Source organism: Trachurus trachurus, assembly GCF_905171665.1.
Source record: "Trachurus trachurus genome assembly, chromosome: 19".
Taxonomy (NCBI): domain Eukaryota; kingdom Metazoa; phylum Chordata; class Actinopteri; order Carangiformes; family Carangidae; genus Trachurus; species Trachurus trachurus.
In genome coordinates, this window is record NC_139913.1 from 2647030 (window position 1) to 2667387 (window position 20358).

At 45.6% G+C, this 20358-nt stretch overlaps 2 protein-coding genes across 3 annotated transcripts in view; both read left to right on the plus strand.

Moving 5' to 3' along the window:
* The first annotated feature begins 4 nt into the window (after positions 1-4).
* asb3 (ankyrin repeat and SOCS box containing 3) lies at positions 5-19359 on the plus strand. The gene is made up of 19 exons (XM_083994810.1): positions 5-36; positions 603-838; positions 2603-2773; positions 3541-3653; positions 3765-3897; positions 5143-5320; positions 6091-6309; positions 8249-8554; positions 8658-8791; positions 9472-9655; positions 11053-11345; positions 12542-12712; positions 13571-13683; positions 13771-13903; positions 14491-14668; positions 14858-15076; positions 15170-15472; positions 15576-15709; positions 18878-19359. Exons 2-19 carry the CDS (start codon positions 637-639, stop codon positions 19069-19071), a joined length of 3378 nt encoding a protein of 1125 aa, XP_083850936.1. The 5' UTR covers positions 5-36; positions 603-636; the 3' UTR covers positions 19072-19359.
* The window catches only part of abca5 (ATP-binding cassette, sub-family A (ABC1), member 5), a 52393-nt gene continuing 50991 nt past the window's right edge, over positions 18957-20358 (plus strand). The window contains exons 1-2 of one of the 2 annotated variants that reach the window (XM_083994368.1): positions 19063-19078; positions 20035-20164. In XM_083994368.1, coding sequence (XP_083850494.1) covers positions 20071-20164 — 94 coding nt within the window. In that variant the 5' untranslated portion in view covers positions 19063-19078; positions 20035-20070. Of the gene's footprint in view, positions 19079-20034; positions 20165-20358 lie in introns of both variants that reach the window. The other variant, XM_083994370.1, reaches the window with a different exon arrangement.

Here is a 20358-nt window from a genome sequence, read left to right on the forward strand (position 1 = left end):
AGTGCAACGACAGAGCAGGCTGTGACGCTGCTGCAGGTGAATAAACTCTTTTATTGGTGTTAAACAAACGACCTGACGTGTTTTAATTAATACGTGTGTACGTGTAGAGTTGTGTGAAGCCGTGTCAAGAGTTTACAGCTCGGTGAGTGTGAACAGAGCTGAATGTTGACCCGGAAACAGCGTTAGCTTAGCGGCTAAAGTCCCATGTTTTGATCTGTTTATGTCTGTTTATGTCTGTTTCTGACTCTTTCTGTCTGTTTCTGTCTGTTTCTTTGTGTCTCTGTATGTCAATTTCAATTTCACAAGCTTTATTGGCATGACTGTCATTACAATATTGCCAAAGCATTACAAAAATGGTAAAATAACACATATACCATAAATAAATAAACAGATAATATAATAATACAGATGATAACTAATGAACAAACAGTGTAGATATCATTTAGCAGGTAAAACTATGTCTCTCTGTCTGTTTCTGTCTCTCTGTCTGTCTGTTTCTGTCTCTCTCAGTCTGTTTCTGTCTCTTTCTGTCTGTATCTGTCTCTTTGTGTCTCTGTATGTTTGTCTCACTGTCTCTGTCTTTTTGTCTCCGTCTCTGCCAGTCTGGCAGCAGCTGACTCTAAACGGAGACAGAGGATGGACTTCACCGAGTGCTACAGTGACACCGTGTCCAGTGTGGCTGCCGCCGCCCGCTCCGGCTGCAGGAGGCGGCTGCGGCGGCTCATCCAGCGGGGCGGCAGCGTGGAGTCTCGGGACAACCGCGGCTGGAACGCGCTGCACGAGGCGGCGGCTGCCGGGAGCGCGCCGTGTGTGCAAGAGATCCTCTCTGCTGTGAACGGTGAGAGGGTTTCAAAGCTTTATTGGCATCAAGGATTTTTTAAATAATGTTGCCAAAGAATTTACAATTACTATTTAGAAAGAGAAAATTTGGGACATTTTGAGCTACGGCCGGGGTTGCCATCTTTGTCAACATGGGAATCAAACCCACGACCTTAAGGTCAAGACAGAGCTGATCAGACAAACACATTATCCTCTTTTTTATAAGCACTGATATGGAGGAGCTGTAATCACATTAAAGCAGATATCAGCTTCACGGCCGTTTCGGCTAATGCTGCGTTCAAGGCAGGCTTTTGAAACCGTAAGTTACAGCTTCAAGTCACAACTACGACTTGGTAGCGTTCCAGGTAACCCGTAGCTCGTGTTTTTACCATCCTGTTGTCTGTGAAAGTTCCCTATAACGGCCACTCGTAACTTCCGACCCGTGAACTCGTACCAGATCGAACTGGTATGACTTCACAGGAAGGAATAACACAAAGTACGAGTTTCTTTGAACGCACCATGAGTTAGCAGCCCCCGCCCTTGTCAGGCATCAATTGGTCCTCGTGCTACGTCACCACATTCACGCGCATCCCTTGGCTGCACACACAGCCCTTCATGCCGTTCTCTCTCCTCATTGGATAACACTTGTATCCCACAAGGAAAATTTTCTCCTCGGGTTACAGCAGAGCAGAGTGACGGAGAGACTCGTGTTTAGGCTGAAATACTTCATGTAAGTGATTGCTGACGGAAAATAGGACTATTTAGGACTTATATTAACAAAAACATTCCACTGATATCTGCTTTAAGTTACCTGTGTGTGTTTGTGGGTGTGGTTGTGTTTGACAGAGACTTGAACTAAACCTGTTGAAGGTGCCTGAAGCAATGTTAAAGAAGCAGCCCATAATAAGCACAGAGCTTTGAGAGAGAAGCCAATTAATTACAACAGGGAGCAACAGGAGTAATAAAGTCTGACCTCAGAACTGTATGAAACCTGTTTGTGTGTAAATCTGGTACAATCTGAACGAGCTCCAGGTGGATTGTTTATAAAGTTAACGAGCTCTGGCCTGAGGCTCAGAGGTTACCACGGCAACTTGAGGTGGTTGCCAAGACGATAGGGGGCCCCCTAGGCTGAGGCAGACAGAAATGTGGAGAAAAAAAGCGATTTTCTGCCTCTGCACTGGTCTCACATTTGGGCTTATTCTGACAAAACGGTAACTCCTATCAGAAAAAAACACAGATCAACATCGCTGTAAGGACTTACTGAACCATTTGGTGTGATTTTGGTGTTTCTACAGTAAATATTTTGGAGACACTTGCGAGTTTAAAACAGGGGTCCGTTCTGCTTCTCTCAGAAAATCTTTGTATTGGAGTCAATGAGGAGCAGAGACAGACGTGGCCGCACTTAGAGGCTGACAATTCAAATTCTGTAAGTCTCTCTGATATTTCGAGCACATTGTGAGAGACAGAACAAGTTTGTCTACAAATGTGGAAAAAATCATGTGTGTAGAGTGTAAATTGTGGCCGGGAGGAGCGTGGAAAGAGAAGAAATCTGGAATTTTTTTGTGCTCTCTCCCACTCTGACCGATGATGTCACGCACTCTGAAACGAATATTCCGTGCAAATTGTTTATTCAAGATATCTCTAATGAAGTGTTCAACCATGGATATAGAAACATTTCTAAATCTATGGGTTCAACAGTGAATCATTCAATCCTGTACTAGTTTTAAGTTTGCCTTGTTATGTCCTGTAGTTAAAGCAGGTCTTCTGTCCCCTCTGTGAGCAGCAGGTTCGTCCCGCGGCTGCCGGGTCTTTGTGAACTCTTCGACACATGAGGGGGAGTCGGCGTGTTACCTGGCGGCGCAGCGTGGACACCTGGAAGTGGTCCAACTCCTCCTGACAGCACGCGCCAACATCGACCAGCTGACTAACGACGCGTCCTGTCCTCTGTATGCAGGTATCACCACGCTTTTTTGTACCACTGTCATTAAAGGGATAGTTCAACATTTAGTCAGATCCTCCTCTCACCAAAATCCCTACATAATAGTCATAGCAGTAGGTTCATTACCTTTAATTATCGGTGCATGTTGTTTTGAGATCAGCGGGGCAGAGACGTGAACTGCTCAGTGAACACAATGGAGGTGAATGGTACAGGTCAACCTGTCCCTCATCAAACTCATCAAATACACAATCCAACAACTCCACAACGCTCTGGTGGACAAGTTGTGACCTGCACATTCACCACGCTATGAGATAATAACACAACGTTACCACACAGAGTTGTTTTAGAGGGAAATGCAGCCGGAACTACATTCCAGATACCACGGCTGCTAGGCGGAGGGATTTCAAAAGTGCAATTAGTTCTGAGTATTTGCTTCATGTGTCGTAATGTTGCATAATTATACATGATTATTTCATAGCGTGGTGAATGTGCAGGTCCCAACTTGTCCACCAGAGCGTTTTGGAGTTATTGGATTGTGTATCTGATGAGTTTGATGAGGGACAGGGGACCTGTACCATTCACTGAGCAGCTCATGTTTCTGCCCCACTGATCTCAAATTAACATGCACCAATAATTAAAGGTGATGAACCTACTGCTTTGACTATAGGGGTTATGGTGAGAGGCGGATCTGACTAAATGTTGAACTGTCCCTTTAAAGTGATAACGTTAAGTTTGTTTGAGTGAATTCCATGTGCAGTATTTATCAGCTGCTAATTTAACAGCCGTAGACGGCGGACACAAGGAGGTGGTGGAGCTGCTGATTGATAAAGGTGCAGAGGTGAACGGAGTACACACCGAGTCCTGCTGGACCTGCCTCCATCAGGCTGTTTATAAGGTAACAGTGATACTAACACACACACACACACACACACACACACACACACTCAACAACACACACTGTGTCATGCACGATGTTTGACTCTCTTAACTCTCTTAACTCCCCCAGGGTCACAGTGAAATAGTGCGTATCCTGGTGAACGTGTGCGACCTGGAGGCTCTGGACGACCACAGCATCACCCCTCTGTTTGTGGCTGCACAGTACGGACAGCAGGAGTGTCTGCACATCCTTATTGATGCTGGTAAATGGTTGTTTCTCTGCACGTGTTTGCTCACAGCTGCTTGATTTTATTTGATAATGAATTGAGTTTATCTGCAGAGGAAACGGACACTCCTGTATTTATACACTGGTTGACCTCAGAGGGCGGGGCCGTCCACGTTTCCTGTTATTCACTTCCACTAGTGTTCACGCCTTCCTGTTATTGTGTCTCTTGGCCCCACATGTTGTACCGTCATCCTTGAATAACTCCATACACACACACACACACACACTCAGACAGTCACAGGGCATTTAGCATCATGTAAACACAACCAGTACGCACTCACTATACCAATGGTTCTCAAAGTGGGGTCCGGGGACCCTCAGGGGTCCTTGGGAGGGTTCAAAGGGGTCCCCCACTTTTTCTTGAAATTTTACCACTTTTTTTCTAGAATTTTTTTTTTTTAGACATTTTACCACTTTTCTAGAATTTTTTAAAAACTTATTTTTGAGAAATTTTTACCATTTTTTTCTAGTATTGTTTTTGAGAAAACTTTACCATTTTTTCTAGAAAACTTTTAACAGTTTTCTTTTCTTTTCTTTTTGAAATCTTACCACTTTTTAAAAACCTTTTTTGAGAATATTTTTTAGACACTTTTTCTAGAATTTTTAAAAAACTTTTTTTTTTTTGAGAAAATTTTACCATTTCTTTCTAGAATTTTTTAACAGTTTTTTTTTTGAGAATTTTTTTTAGACATTTTAGCACTTTTTCTAGAATTTTTTTTAAAAAATGAGAAATTTTTACCACTTTTTTCTAGTATTGTTTTTGAGAAAACTTTACCATTTTTTTCAAGAAAATTTTTAACAGTTTTTTATTCTTTTTTTTTTTTTTTAATCTTTACCACTTTTTTCTAGTATTGTTTTTGAAAAAATGTTCCCTTTTTTTTTTTTAGAACATTTTTTTATTTTCTTTTTTGAAATCTTACCACTTTTTTAAAACTTTTTTTGGGGGGTAGAATTTGTTTACCACTTTTTTGGAGAAATTGTACTAATTTCTCTACAATATTTCCAAAAATTCACACCATTGGCCCTAATTTGAACGTACATTGACTAAAAAAGTAATGTTCTTCAGTCTCAGACCAAATATTTGTGTATTTCTTCTGGTGTTTGCTTCAAAATTTTGTCCAAAGGGGGTCCGTCCGTGGTCTGATTTGTGTCATTTTAGGGGTCCTTGATGTGAAAAGGTTTGAGAACCACTAATCTATACCATAGTTTTCTTCCTCCTCAGGCGCCGATGTGAACATCCAGGCGGCCGATCTGGCCACGCCGCTGCTGATCGCCTCTCAGGAAGGTCACCAGGCGTGTGTGGACCTGCTGCTGGACCATGGAGCAGATCCTAACAGAGTCTGCAGTAAGGTCTGGCCCCAGTTGCCCATTCATGCTGCTGCTCAGTTTGGCCACATCGGGTACTGACCTCTAATTATCTTGTCTTTCTTTCTTTCATGCATTATTGATCAGTATATATTCAAATGAACATGTACTCAATTAGCAGAACTGTGATTGATTTAATCTCAGCTCTAATCACCACAATCTGATTCTAAACACACTGTACTGATGTTTGGATGTGCTGCAGCTGCACACACCCTAAACCTATGGTTCTCAAAGTGGGGTCTGGGGACCCCCAGGGGTCCTTGGGAGGGTTCAAAGGGGTCCCCAACTTTTCTTGAAATTTTACCTTTTTTTTCTAGAATTTCGTAACTGTTTTTTTTTTTTTTTTGATAATTTTTTTAGACATTTTACCACTTTTTCTAGAATTGTTTTTAAAAAACTCTTTTTTTTTTGAGAAATTTTTACCACTTTTTTCTAGAAAATTTTTAACAGTTTTTTTCTTTTCTTTTCTTTTTTGAAATCTTACCACTTTTTTAAAACTTTTTTTTGGGGGGGAAGAATTTTTTTACCACTTTTTTCTAGAAATGTTTCAACGTTTTTGGAGAAATTGTACTAATTTCTCTACAATATTTCCAAAAATTCACGCCATTGGCCCTAATTTGAACGTACATTGACTAAAAAAGTAATGTTCTTCAGTCTCAGATCAAATATTTGTGTATTTCTTCTGGTGTTTGCTTCAAAATTTTGTCCAAAGGTGGTCTGTGGTCTAATTTGTGTCATTTTAGGGGTCCTTGATGTGAAAAAGTTTGAGAACCACTGCACTAAACCTCTGTGACTGTTGATCCAGTGTCCTCAGGAGGCTGATCGCTGTCACAGATCGTGCGTGTGACCGTGGCGACGGCATGGTGAGTCCGCTGTACCTGGCCATCCAGGGGGAGCAGAGCGCGAGTGTGGCGCTGCTGCTCAAAGAAGGTTACAGCCCGGACGCACAGATCTGCTCGTCCGTGGTGGGCGAGAATTCACCGCTCGCCTTCGCCTTGTTTCTCACGCCCACCAGCCCTCTCAGGTTTGTTTGAAATAACAGATTTAAAGGATAATTTCCGTTTTTTACAACCTGGACCTTATTTCTAGCATAAAATACGATCATTTACTCACCCAGACAACTTTGGTGTCATTTGGAGTCGTTTTGACGAAATTAGCCCCAGTGGAGCGGCGCGTATATCCGTATAATGCGAGAACATGGGGCACGCAATGCAGCCTCTAAATAACACATTATCTGCAGAGAAACTCCTTCATTTCACCAATATTTAGTTCTGATAGGCTAGTGCTATTCCCCTCTGAGTCCGGGGTTAGCTGTTATCAACATCCGGGGTCTGTAGGTTGAACTATTGACCTCTGACCTGGATGATGTCATCTCTGAGCGCTGCCCAGCTCATTCTGATGATTCCACTTCGGCATTCGGGTCCATTTTTATCTCAACTAGCCGGAGCTTTAGTGAGTCCAGGTTGAGGAGAGGAAGCCTGTGGAAGCTGAACTTCATCCAGCTGCTCATTTTGTTCTGACAAGTCAGAAACACGCAGAAACGAACCGTTGGAGAAAATGACCAAAAACCAAACAGGCAATTTTAAAAAGACGACAGGCGCGCAGCTTACGTTTTTTTTTTTTTTGACCAAAAAATAAAATTTCTTCAAATTTCTCCAAACTCGGATATATCATCTGGGGGTCTGAGGGGAGTCCAACGCAGAAGTAGCAACAAGCCGCGTGCCGCGGTCGGAGATAACATCATCCAGGTCAGAGGTCAGTAGGTCAACCTACAGACCCCGGATGTTGATAACGTATCACCACCGGCTCGGAGGGGAATAGCACTAGTGTATCATAACAAAATATTGGTGAAATGAACGAAAAAAAAAACGACTCCCCAAAACCAATGGGTGACGTCACGGACGCTACGTTTACAGTCTGTGGTTTCGCCGCAGATAATGTGTTATTTAGAGGCTGCGCTTGGGTGCCCCGAGTAGCCTACTCGCATTATGTAAGGGATAGTTAGTTCGGAGGTTGTTATGGAGAAATAAACCCCGACAGGTTGTATGGAACCCCGACGCGAAGCGGAGGGGTTTCATACAACATGAAGGGGTTTATTTCTCCATAACAACCGACCAACTATACATTATCCCACTTAGAACACGGCCTACAACTAAATCATTCAATAATGTAACACAAAATAATGATAAAAAGAGATTTTATTCATGTAAAATTAGACCGTTGCTCGGGACACCGCTCTGACCAGCGCAGCACAGAAAAGAGAAACTATGCAGGATATTTACTTTATGTTTCATTTTTACCGTCATTAAACAGCTTCGGACTAATAGTGATGTTAGATAAACGACGTGTAACCTGTTACAGGGAGAGTGGAGGCTCCTTATTTCCACATCGTGGCTGAAAAGTAAACTTGCATCAGAACCTCTGACCGTGTCACAGCTCCTCTCCTCTCTGTAGCTCCGCGACACAAACGCACCCCATAATCTCTTGTTTATGACAGGTACGACTACGGTAATCCATCGATCCACTGATTGATTATCAAAGGCTTCAAATGCACGAACGGGAGGAGGCTCAGCAAAACAGCGGCCGTGACCCATGGATGTATTATGCCGTGACCGGACATGCAGAGTCGGCCGTTGCTATGGAGTCCCTAGCAACGGTCCGCTCAGCGGTGGTCTATCGAGAAATAAACACCGCAGAATATTGGTGATTGACCAATCAGAATCGAGTATTCAAGAGAGCCGTGTTCTAAACGGATATACGCGCCGCTCCACTGGGGCTAATTTCGTCAAAACGACTCCAAATGACACCAAAGTTATCTGGGTGAGTAAATGATCGTATTTTATGCTAGAAATAAGGTCCAGGTTGTAAAAAACTGAAATTATCCTTTAAGCAGCTCAAACCACAACAACAACACACTCGTAATCAATAAAACATAACACGTGTGTGATGTAAATCTGTCACAGAAGTGAAACACTGAAGCTGCTCGTGGCTGCAGGAGCAACTTTTACAGAGGAGATCTGGACCTACACCTTGTCCGCCGACAAAACAGACCTTCTGCAGCTGGTGCTCGATCACAGGTGGATCCCTCAACCAGAGACTTTGACCAGGAGCTGTGTTGCAGCAAAGCATCATGGGAAAACTGTGTTAAAGCCGCAGGAAGTGAAGGCACTGCTCTGTGTGGCTCCGTACAAAGCAGAATTTGGTGGCATTTGTCTTCCTCTGCTCCTGAAGGCCGGACTGGAGCCGTCTCTGCTGCTGCACCCAACCATGTGAGGCTCTCCTCTCTTTTTTACACTTTGGTTCGGTCAGTTTTCAGACTTTGGTTCGGTCAGTTTTCAGAGTTATCAGTGATTCTCTGACTGTGCTCTCCAGGCTGGAGGAGGCAGACAGCCAGGTGTTGAATTATCTACTGGAGTTTGTGAACTGGTCGACTCTGTCTGCCCCTTTGAAACATATTCTGAATCAAAGACGAGTGGAAAAGACCTGGGAGCCGAGTCCAGATTTCGGTACAGTATTATGGAGAGACATTTGTCCCTTTTTATTATTCAGTCAAATAGAATAGATGTGCAACCAAAAAAGAGATTTGAGAGCAAAAGAGAATATGTGGGAATCAAAAAAAAGAAAAAAACAATAGGTTGCAATTGCAAAAAGTTTTTTTTGGAGAGCATATTTCTTCAACTTCAATCAAAACTAATGTTTGTAAGTAAAAATGTTTGATCATTTTACTTATAAATCAGTCCTCAAAGGTTTTGCTTTGCTAGCGGAGCACTTGCTAGTCACAGCCTGAGCTAGAGCCAGGTCAAACATCATCATAGGCCACGCCCATTAAGTGAAGTTGAATTTGCAAGCAAAACTTTTGAACTTGCAAGCAAAGAGGACTGATGTATAAGAAAAGTCATCATACGTTTTTACTTACCAACATTAGTTTTGATTGAAGTTGATGTTTTTTTTGCAATTGCAACCTATTCTGTTTCGCTTTCTTTTCTTTTTTTTGACTCCCACTTATTCTCTTTTGCTCTCAAATCTCTTTTTTGGTTGCAAATCTATTCTATTTGATTGAATAATAAAGAGACAAATGTCTCTCCACACCAGTATCAACACATATACATACAGCAGCATATGCTTTATCTAATCTATTGTAAACTTTGACTGATAAATGTTTCTATTTTCTTTCTTCCTCTTCTAGACTCCATTCCCTGTCTGAGCCACATCTGCAGACTCCAGGTTCGGGCTCTGTTGGGCCCAGATGTGCTGATGAGGACCAGTGTAGTCCAGCAGCTCCCTTTACCTCCCCCACTTCAACGCTTCCTACAGTTCAGGGACGTCTCCGAAGCTTCGTTACCAAACCCCACACCAACATCCTCGGTTTTGTTTATTTAAATAGCTTTCCATCAAATGGAAACAGTTGCAATGTTTGTACATAGTTTTACACCCATATTGGCACATTTAGAGGATTTGGATTCATTATATGTTCTCTGAAGTTGGGGAGGTGTAAAAAGGTGACCCCAGGGTTTTGCACCTGTTATCAGACATCATTCCATTCATTTGCATATTGTTGAAATACCCATTTTGTTTCTATTTGTTGTCAATGAGGTATTTATATGTTTGAATTTATTATTATTATTTCTTATTAATAATAAAAGGAAAAAACAAATGAAAACATCTTACTTATAAAAAAAAAGTGTTCAGTGTGTATATTTCTATGCTGTTTATGCGATATGAAAATGAAGGCCTCTGATTGGTGGGAACAGTTGTCGTTAACGGGTTGGAGCTGATGTGATTGGTCCATGTCACATTTTGTGGGACGGGAGATCTTTGACAGGAGAAAGTCGCGACGCTCGCTGCTTCAATTTCCAGTGCTCCTGTATTCTGATATTTACGGTAGGTGCCGTGAAAAGCTCTGTTGTTTATCACTCCAAGTGTTTTTCAGTTTGGTAACTTTAGGACAAGCGACACGGCGCAGTCCATCGGGCCTAACATGTACGTGCTTTGTGGTTTGTATAGATACATGGTGTGGTGATGTGGGTGAAACCACAGTTCCCCCTTTTTGTTACTCAGTTGTGGTCTGGTGTTTCCTATTGTGGATTGTTTGAAGTGCAATTGTTGTGCAAAAACTCTGAAGTATTTCACATTATACCTGCATATGAACTATTACAGGATAAATGGCATGAGTTTAAACTAGGCTACACAAAGCTTGTGCAGGTAGTTCAGTAACTACAAATATCATGACCTTTTTATTACATTATTATTATTACTATTATTATTATTTTATATAAATCGTCTTCTTCCGTGTCTTAGAATCACTTTGACAAGGCAACTCAAAGAGTCACAGTAAGTACTATTGGTGTGACCCCGGAAACAGCGTTAGCTTAGCGGCTAAAGTCCCATGTTTTGATCTGTCTCTATTTCTGTTTCTGACTCTTTGTGTCTCTCTTTGTGTCTCTGTCTGTTTATTTTTTTCACTCTCTGTCTGTTTGTCTCACTGTCTTTGTCTCTTTGTGTCTCTGTCTCTGTTTTTTTTCACTGTCTCTGTCTGTCTCACTGCCTCTGTCTGTTTCTGTCACTCTATCTGTGTGTCTGTTTCTGTCTCTTTGTGTCTCTGTCAATTCAATTCAATTGGGTTTATTGGCATGAACAGAAACCCGTTGCCAAACCACTCACAAATACATTTCAATATAACATATAGTACATATACACATCTCAATATTCAATAACAAATAAACAATATTCCATAAAACTACACAACAATAAAATCCAGTACAATCAGGTACAAACAAGACAGAGTCTCTCTGTCTCTCTGTCTGTTTGTCTCCGTCTCTGCCAGTCTGGCAGCAGCTGACTCTAAACGGAGACAGAGGATGGACTTCACCGAGTGCTACAGTGACACCGTGTCCAGTGTGGCTGCCGCCGCCCGCTCCGGCTGCAGGAGGCGGCTGCGGCGGCTCATCCAGCGGGGCGGCAGCGTGGAGTCTCGGGACAACCGCGGCTGGAACGCGCTGCACGAGGCGGCGGCTGCCGGGAGCGCGCCGTGTGTGCGAGAGATCCTCTCTGCTGTGAACGGTGAGAGGGTTTCAAAGCTTTATTGGCATCAAGGATTTTTAATGTTGCCAAAGAATTTACAATTTAAACAGAAAAAAATAAACTAGAAAATTCCCTTGGGAAATTTTGAGGTACGTCTATGTCTCATCTTTGTCAAAATGGGAATCAAACCCACGACCTTAAGGTCAAGACAGAGCTGATCAGACAGCTAGATAGTTTCAGCCTACACCTTTTCGATCTATTTATGAATTAGTTGAACAAATGATGGTTTTATGGAAGGTTGACTGATGCTCAACTGTAAATAATACTGTGTAAAAGACTGAATAAACTACTACTACTACAGACACACTATCCTCTTTCCATAAGCACTGATATTGAGGAGCTGTAATCACATTAAGTTACGTGTGTGTGTGTGTGTGTGTGTGTGACTGTAATCACATAAAGGTACCTGTGGTTGTGTTTGACAGAGACTTGAACTAAATCTGATGAAGGTACCTGAAGCAATGGTATAAAGGGTAAAAAAGCAGCCCATAATAAGCACAGAGCTTTGAGAGAGAAGGACAACTGCACAATCTGAACAAGTGCCAGGTGGATTGTTTATAAACCTTAACAAGCTCTGGCCTGAGGCTCAGAGGTTACCACGGGAACTTGAGGCGGTTGCCAATGACGATAGAATGATAGATAGAATGATTCTGACAAAACGGTAGCTCCTATCAGAAAAAAACACAGACCGTGAGCGTCACAAGGTCTTCCTGAACGCTTTGGTGTGATTTTGGTGTTTCTACAGTAAATATTTTGGAGACACTTGCGAGTTTAAAACAGGGGTCCGTTCTGCTTCTCTTAGAAAATCTTTGTATTGGAGTCAATGAGGAGCAGAGACAGACGTGGCCGCACGTAGAGGCTGCCAATTCAAATTCTGTAAGTCTCTCTGATATTTCGAGCACATTGTGAGAGACAGAACAAGTTTATTGACAAATCTGGAAAAAGTCATGTGTGTAGAGTGTAAATTGTGGCCGGAAGGAGTGTGGAAAGAGAAGAAATCTGGAATTTTTTTGGGCTCTCTCCCACTCTGACCGATGATGTCACACACTCTGACACGAACATTCCATGCAAATTGTTTATTCATTAATTTATCAGATAAATCTCTAATGAAGGGCTCAACAGACTGTTGTTATGTCCTGTAGTTAAAGCAGGTCTTCTGTCCCCTCTGTGAGCAGCAGGTTCGCCCCGTGGCAGCCGGGCCTTCGTGAACTCTTTGACACATGCAGAGGAGTCGGCGTGTTACCTGGCGGCGCAGCGTGGACACCTGGACGTGGTCCGACTCCTTCTGAGAGCACACGCCAACATCGACGAGCTGACTATCGACATGTCCTGTCCTCTGTATGCAGGTATCACACGTGATCACCACCCTTTTTTGAACCATTGTCATTAAAGGGACAGTTCAACATTTAGTCAGATCCCCCTCTCACCATAACCCCTATAGTCATAGCAGTAGGTTCATCACCTTTAATTATCGGTGCATGTTGTTTTGAGATCGGCGGGGCAGAGACGTGAGCTGCTCAGTGAACACAATGGAGGTGAACGGTACAGGTCCCCTGTCTAGGGATTATGGTGAGAGGAAGATCTGACTAAATGTTGAACTGTTGAACTTTAAAGTAATAAAGTTAAAGCAGAAGTAAGCGATCCGGTCGTTTTGGCTAATGCTGCGTTCCAGGTAGGCTTTTGAAACCGTAAATTACAGCTTCAAGTCACAACTTACGACTTTGTAGCGTTCCAGGCAACCCACTCGTGTTTCTCCGACCTGTTTTACCTGTGAAAGTCACTATAACGGCCACTCGTAACTTCTGACCCGTGAACTCGTACCAGATCGAACTGGTACGACTTCACAGGTCGGAAAAACAGGAGTTACGAGTTGCCTTGAACGCACCATAACAGTCCTCGTCCCTACGTCACCACATTCACGGCGTTCCTTGGCTGCACACACAGAGAGGACCGCCCCTTCATGCCGTTCTCTCTCCTCATTGGATAAAACTTGTAGGATACAAGAAAAGTTTTCTCCTCGGCTCAGAGCAGAGCAGAGTGACTGACAGACCCGTGTTTCGGTCCAAACACTCTATGTAAGTGATTGCTGTCGGAAGATATAACTATTTAAGACTTATATTAACACAAATATATCACTTACTTCTGCTTTAAGTTTGTTTGAGTGAATTCCATGTGCAGTTATTAATCAGCTGCTAATTTAACAGCCGTAGAGGGTGGACACAAGAAGGTGGTGGAGCTGCTGATTGATAAAGGTGCACAGGTGAACAGAATGTACACCGAGTCCTGGTGGAACTGCCTCCATCAGGCTGTTTATAAGGTAAAAATGACACAAATGCACGCACACACACACACACTGTGTCATGCATGGTGTTTGTTAATGAACAGACTCTCTTAACTCCCCCAGGGTCACAGCGAAATAGTGCGTATCCTGGTGAACGTGTGCGACCTGGAGGCTCTGAGCGGCCACGGCATCACCCCTCTGTTTTTGGCTGCACAGTACGGACAGCAGGAGTGTCTGCACATCCTTATTGATGCTGGTAAATGGTTGTTTCTCTGCATGTGTTTGCTCATAGCTGCTTGATTTTATTTGATAACCAGGAGGGCAGGTACATTCCCTTCGTAGAAGGCCCAGGAGGACTCCAGAGGGGAAAAACTACCCTTCCCATGATGCCCAGGAAAGCAGGCAGGTATGGGGGATTCCCAATCAAAGGGGAGGGAACAGAGACAAAGGGGAACTGAATGAGGAGGAAGGGAGCAAAAAGAGAGGAGAGAAGACAAAGGACTGAGGGAGGCTGGTTGTTGGGACCAGGGAAGTTTAAGTTAGTTTTGAAGGAGAAAAAAAGTACCACTTTATAAGATGCCACAATAAAGGCTACTTACACTTCTGGCTTTTTGTCTGGTTCCTGCACACTCCCCAAACAGCCTAATAGTAACACCCCCCCCTGTGGTGTTACAAAGTGTTCACGCCTTCCTGTTATTGTGTCTTTTGGCCCCACATGTTGTATCATCATCCTTGAATAACTCCACACACACACACACACACCCAGTCACAGGGCATTTGGCATCATGTAAACACAACCAGTACACACTCACTAATCTATACCATAGTTTTCTTCCTCCTCAGGTGCTGATGTGAACAGCCAGACGACCGATCTGGCCACGCCGCTGCTGATCGCCTCTCAGGAAGGTCACCAGCCGTGTGTGGACCTGCTGCTGGACCATGGAGCAGATCCTAACAGAGTCTGCAGTAAGGTCTGGCCCCAGTTGCCCATTCATGTTGCTGCTGAGTTTGGCCACATCAGGTACTGACTTCTAATTATCTTGTCTTTCTTTCATGCATTATTGATCAGTATATATTCAAACCAGTATCTACTCAATAAGCAGAACTGTGATTGATTTAATCTCAGCTCTAATTGCTGATTCTAAACACATAATGTTTGGATGTGCTGCAGCTGCACACACCCTAAACTTCTGTGACTCTGTTGATCCAGTGTCCTCAGGAGGCTGATCGCTGTCACAGATCGTGCGTGTGACCGTGGCGACAGCAAGGTAAGTCCACTGTACCTGGCCATCCAGGAGGAGCAGAGCGAGAGTTTGAAGCTGCTGCTCAGAGAAGGTTACAGCCCGGACGCACAAGACGGCATGGACATTGTGGCCCAGAATTCACCGCTCGCCTTTGCCTTGTCTCTCACACCCACCAACCCTTTCAGGTTTGTTTGAAATAACAGATTTAAGCAGCTCAAACCACAACAACACACTCGTAATCAATAAAACATAACACGTGTGATATAAATCTGTTACAGTGAAACACTGAAGCTGCTCGTGGCTGCAGGAGCAACTGTTACAGAGGAGAACTGGACCCACGCCTTGTCAACCAACAAAACAGACCTTCTGCAGCTGGTGCTTGAGCACAGGTGGATCCCTCAACCAGAGACTTTGACCAGGAGCAGTGTTGCAGCAAAGCATCATGGGAAAACTGTGTTAAAGCCGCAGGAAGTGAAGGCACTGCTCTGTGCGGCACTAGGCCAAGTACGTTTTGCTGCCATTTGGCTTCCTCTGCTCCTGAAGGCCGGACTGGAGCCGTCTCTGCTGCTGCACCCAACCATGTGAGGCTCTCCTCTCTTTTTTACACTTTGGTTCGGTCAGTTTTCAGACTTTGGTTCGGTCAGTTTTCAGAGTTATCAGTGATTCTCTGACTGTGCTCTCCAGGCTGGAGGAGGCAGACAGCGAGGTGTTGAATTATCTACTGGAGTTTGTGAACTGGTCGACTCTGTCTGCCCCTTTGAAACATATTCTGAATCAAAGACGAGTGGAAAAGACCCGGGAGCCGAGTCCAAATTTAGGTACAGTATTATGGAGAGACATTTGTCTCTTTATTATTCAGTCAAATAGAATAGATGTGCAACCAAAAAAGAGATCTGAGAGCAAAAGAGAATAATCCATCCATCCATTTGTCTACCGCTTCATCTGGAGTCGGGTCGCGGGGGCAGCAGTCGGAGCAGGGATCCCCAGACTTCCCTCTCCCCGGACACTTCCTCCAGCTCTTCCTGGGGGACCCCAAGGCGTTCCCAGGCCAGCGGAGTGGGACATGCCCGGAACACCTCCCGAGGGAGGCTTCCAGGGGGCATCCGATACAGATGCCCGAGCCACCTCAGCTGGCTCCTCTCGATGTGGAGGAGCAGCGGCTCTACTCCGAGCTTTTCCCAGGTGACGGAGCTCCTCACCCTATCTCTAAGGGAGCGCCCCGCCACCCTGCGGAGGAAGCTCATTTCGGCCGCTTGTATCCGGGATCCCGTTCTTTCGGTCATGACCCAGAGTTTATGACCATAGGTGAGGATGGGAATGTGGATCGACTGGTAAATCGAGACCTTTGCCTTTCGGCTCAGCTCCTTCTTCACCACGACGGACCGATACAACAACTGCATTACTGCGGCCGCCGCACCGATCCGCCTGTCAATCTCGCGCTCCATTCGTGAACAAGATCCCAAGATACTTAAACTCCTCCACCTGAGGCAGGAACTCTCCCCCGACCTGGTAGGTGCAAGCCACCTTTTTCCGGTCGAGAACCATGGCCTCGGACTTAGAGGTGCTGATTCTCATCCCAGCTGTTTCACACTCGACTGCAAACCGCCCCAGTGCATGCTGAAGGTCCTGGCTTGAGGGAGCCAACAGGACAACATCATCCGCAAAAAGCAGAGATGAAATCAAGTGGCTTCCGAACCGTACCCCCTCCGGCCCTTGGCTGCGCCTGCCAGAGTCCAACACGCACTGGGAACAGGTCTGACTTATTGCCGGCCATGCGAACCAAGCTCATACAGGTCATACAGGAACTGTACAGCCCTCAACAGAGGGCCTCCGACCCCATACTCCCGGAGCACCTCCCACAGGATGCCACGTGGGACACGGTTGAAAGCCTTCTCCAAGTCCACAAAACACATGTGGACTGGTTGGGCAAACTCCCATGAGCCCTCGAGCACCCTGCGGAGGGTATAGAGCTGGTCCAGTTCCATGGCCAGGACAAAAACCGCATTGTTCCTCCTGAATCCTAGGTTCGACTATCGGCCGAATTCTCCTCTACAGCACCCTGGAATAGACTTTCCCCGGGAGGCTGAGGAGTGTGATCCCTCGATAGTTGAGGCACATCCTCCGGTTCCCCTTTTTGAAGAGAGGGACCACCACCCCGGTCTGCCAGTCCAGAGGCACTGTCCCCGACTGCCACGCGATGCTGCAGAGGCGTGTCAGCCACGACAGCCCTGCAACATCCAGAGACTTGAGGTACTCAGGGCGGATTTCATCCACCCCCGGTGCCTTGCCACTGAGGAGTTTCCGGACTACCTCAGTGACTTCAGCTTGGGTGATGAATGAATCGACCTCTGAATCCTCAGCCTCTGCTTCCTCGACGGAAGGCGTGTCAGTGGGATTGAGGAGATCCTCGAAGTATTCCTTCCACCGCCCGACGATATCCCCAGTCGAGGTCAACAGCTCCCCTCCTCCACTGTAAACAGTGTTGGCGGGGCACTGCTTCCCCCTCCTGAGGCGCCGGATGGTTTGCCAGAATTTCTCGAGGCCGACCGGTAGTCCTCCTGCATGACCTCCCCGAACTTTTCCCAGACCCGAGTTTTTGCTTCCGCGACCGCCCGGGCTGCCGTCCGCTTGGCCTGCCGGTACCCGTCAGCTGCCTCAGGAGTCCCCCGAGCTAGCCAGGCTCGGTAGGACTCCTTCTTCAGCTTGACGGCATCCCTTACTTCTGGTGTCCACCACCGGGTTCAGGGATTGCCGCCACAACAGGCACCGGAGACCTTATGGCCACAGCTCTGGATGGACGTGTCAACAATGGAAGTGGAGAACATGGTCCATTCTGACTCAATGTCTCCAGCCTCCTTCGGAATCCGGTCAAAGCTCTCCCGGAGGTGGGAGTTGAAGACCTCCCTGACAGGGGATTCTGCCAGACGTTCCCAGCAGACCCTCACAGTATGCTTGGGTCTGCCAAGTCTGACCAGCTTCCTCCCCTGCCATCCAACTCACCACCAGGTGGTGATCAGTTGACAGCTCAGCCCCTCTCTTCACCCGAGTGTCCAAGACATACGGCTGGAGATCAGATGACACGACTACAAAGTCGATCATTGACCTCCGGCCTAGGGTGTCCTGGTGCCACGTGCACTGATGGACACCCTTATGCTCGAATGGTGTTCGTTATGGACAAACTGTGGCTAGCACAGAAGTCTAACAACAAAACACCACTCGGGTTCAGATCGGGGAGGCCGTTCCTCCCAATCACACCTCTCCAGGTAACATTGTCGCTGCCCACGTGAGTGTTGAAGTCCCCCAGCAGAATGATGGAGTCCCCGGTTGGAGCACTTTCCAGCACCCCTCCCAGGGCCTCCAGGAAGGCCGGGTACTCTGCACCGCTGTTCGGCCCTTAGGCCGAGACAACAGTGAGAGACCTATCCCCGACCCGAAGGCGCAGGGAAACGACCCTCTCGTTAAGTGGGGAGAACTCCAACACATGGCGGCTGAGCTGGGGAGCTATGAGCAAGCCCACACCAGCTCGCCGCCTCTCACCGTGGGCAACTCCAGAGTGGAAGAGAGTCCAACCTCTCTCAAGGAGTTGGGTTCCGGAGCCCAGGCTGTGCGTGGAGGTGAGCCCGACTACCTCTAGCCGATGGGTGCCGCTCAACCTCTCGGACGAGCTCAGGCTCCCCCCCCCCCCCCCCCCCCAGCGAGGTGACATTCCATGTCCCTAAAGCCAGAGTCGTTGTCCGGGGATTGGGTCGCTGGGGCCCCCCGCCCACGGCTGCCACCCAGAACACAAAGCACTTCCCACTTATTCTCGTTTGCTCTCAAATCTCTTTTTTGGTTGCAAATCTATTTTGTTTGATTGAATAATAAAGAGACAAATGTCTCTCCACACCAGTATCAACACATATACTACATACAGCAGCATATGCTTCATCTAATCTATTGTAAACTTTGACTGATAAATGTTTCTATTATCTTTCTTTCTCTTCTAGACTCCATTCCCTGTCTGAGCCACATCTGCAGACTCCAGGTTCGGGCTCTGTTGGGCCCAGATGTGCTGATGAGGACCAGTGTAGTCCAGCAGCTCCCTGTGCCTCTCCCACTTCAACGCTTCCTACAGTTCAAGGACATTTCCGAAACTTCGTTCTCAAACCTCCCACCAAAAACGGGGGTTGTGTTTATTTAAAGCAGAAGTAAGCGATCCGGTCGTTTTGGCTAATGCTGCGTTCCAGGCAGGCTTTTGAAACCGCAAATTACAGCTTCATGTCACAACTTACGATTTTGTAGCGTTCCAGGCAACACACTCGTGTTTTTCCGACCTGTTTTACCTGTGAAAGTCACTATAACGGCCACTCGTAACTTCTGACCCGTGAACTCGTACCAGATCGAACTGGTACGACTTCACAGGTCGGAAAAACAGGAGTTACGAGTTGCCTTGAACGCACCATAACAGTCCTCGTCCCTACGTCACCACATTCACGCGCATCCCTTGGCTGCACACACAGCCCTTGGCTGCACACACAGCCCTGCATGCCGTTCTCTCTCCTCATTGGATAAAAATTGTAGGATACGAGAAAAGTTTTCTCCTCGGCTCAGAGCAGAGCAGAGCAGAGTGACTGACAGACCCGTGTTTCGGTCCAAACACTCTATGTAAGTGATTGCTGTCGGAAGATAAGCGGATGAAAATGGATGGATGGATGGATGGATGGATGGATGGATATAACTATTTAAGACTTATATTAACACAAATATATCGCTTACTTTTTTACTTTAAATAGCTTTCCATCAAATGGAAACAATTGCAATGTTTGTACATAGTTTTACCCCCATATTGGCACATTTGGATTCATTATATGTTCTCTGAAGTTGGGGAGGTGTAAAAAGGTGACCCCAGGGTTTTGCACCTGTTATCAGACATCATTCCATTCATTTGCATATTGTTGAAATACCCATTTTGTCAATGAGGTATTATATGTTTGAATTTATTATTATTATTATTATTATTATTTCTTATTAATAATAAAAGGAAAAAACAAATGAAAACATCTTACTTATAAAAAAAACAAAAACAAATAGTGAGTGTTCAGTGTGTATATTCCTATGCTGTTTATGCGATATGAAAATGACGGCCTCTGATTGGTGGGAACAGATGTCGTTAACGGGTTGGAGCTGATCTGATTGGTCCATGTCACATTTTGTGGGACGGGAGATCTTTGACAGGAGAAAGTCGCGACGCTCGCTGCTTCAATTTCCAGTGCTCCTGTATTCTGATATTTACGGTAAGTGCCGTGAAAAGCTGACACGCAGGAGGATCTGCGACGTGGGCTCTGTTGTCTTTATCACTTCCCAAGTGTTTTTCAGTTTGGTAACTTTAGGACAAGCGACACGGCGTAGTCCATCGGTCCTAACATGTACGTGCTTTGTGGTTTGTATAGAGACACGGTGTGGTGATGTGGGTGAAACCACAGTTCCC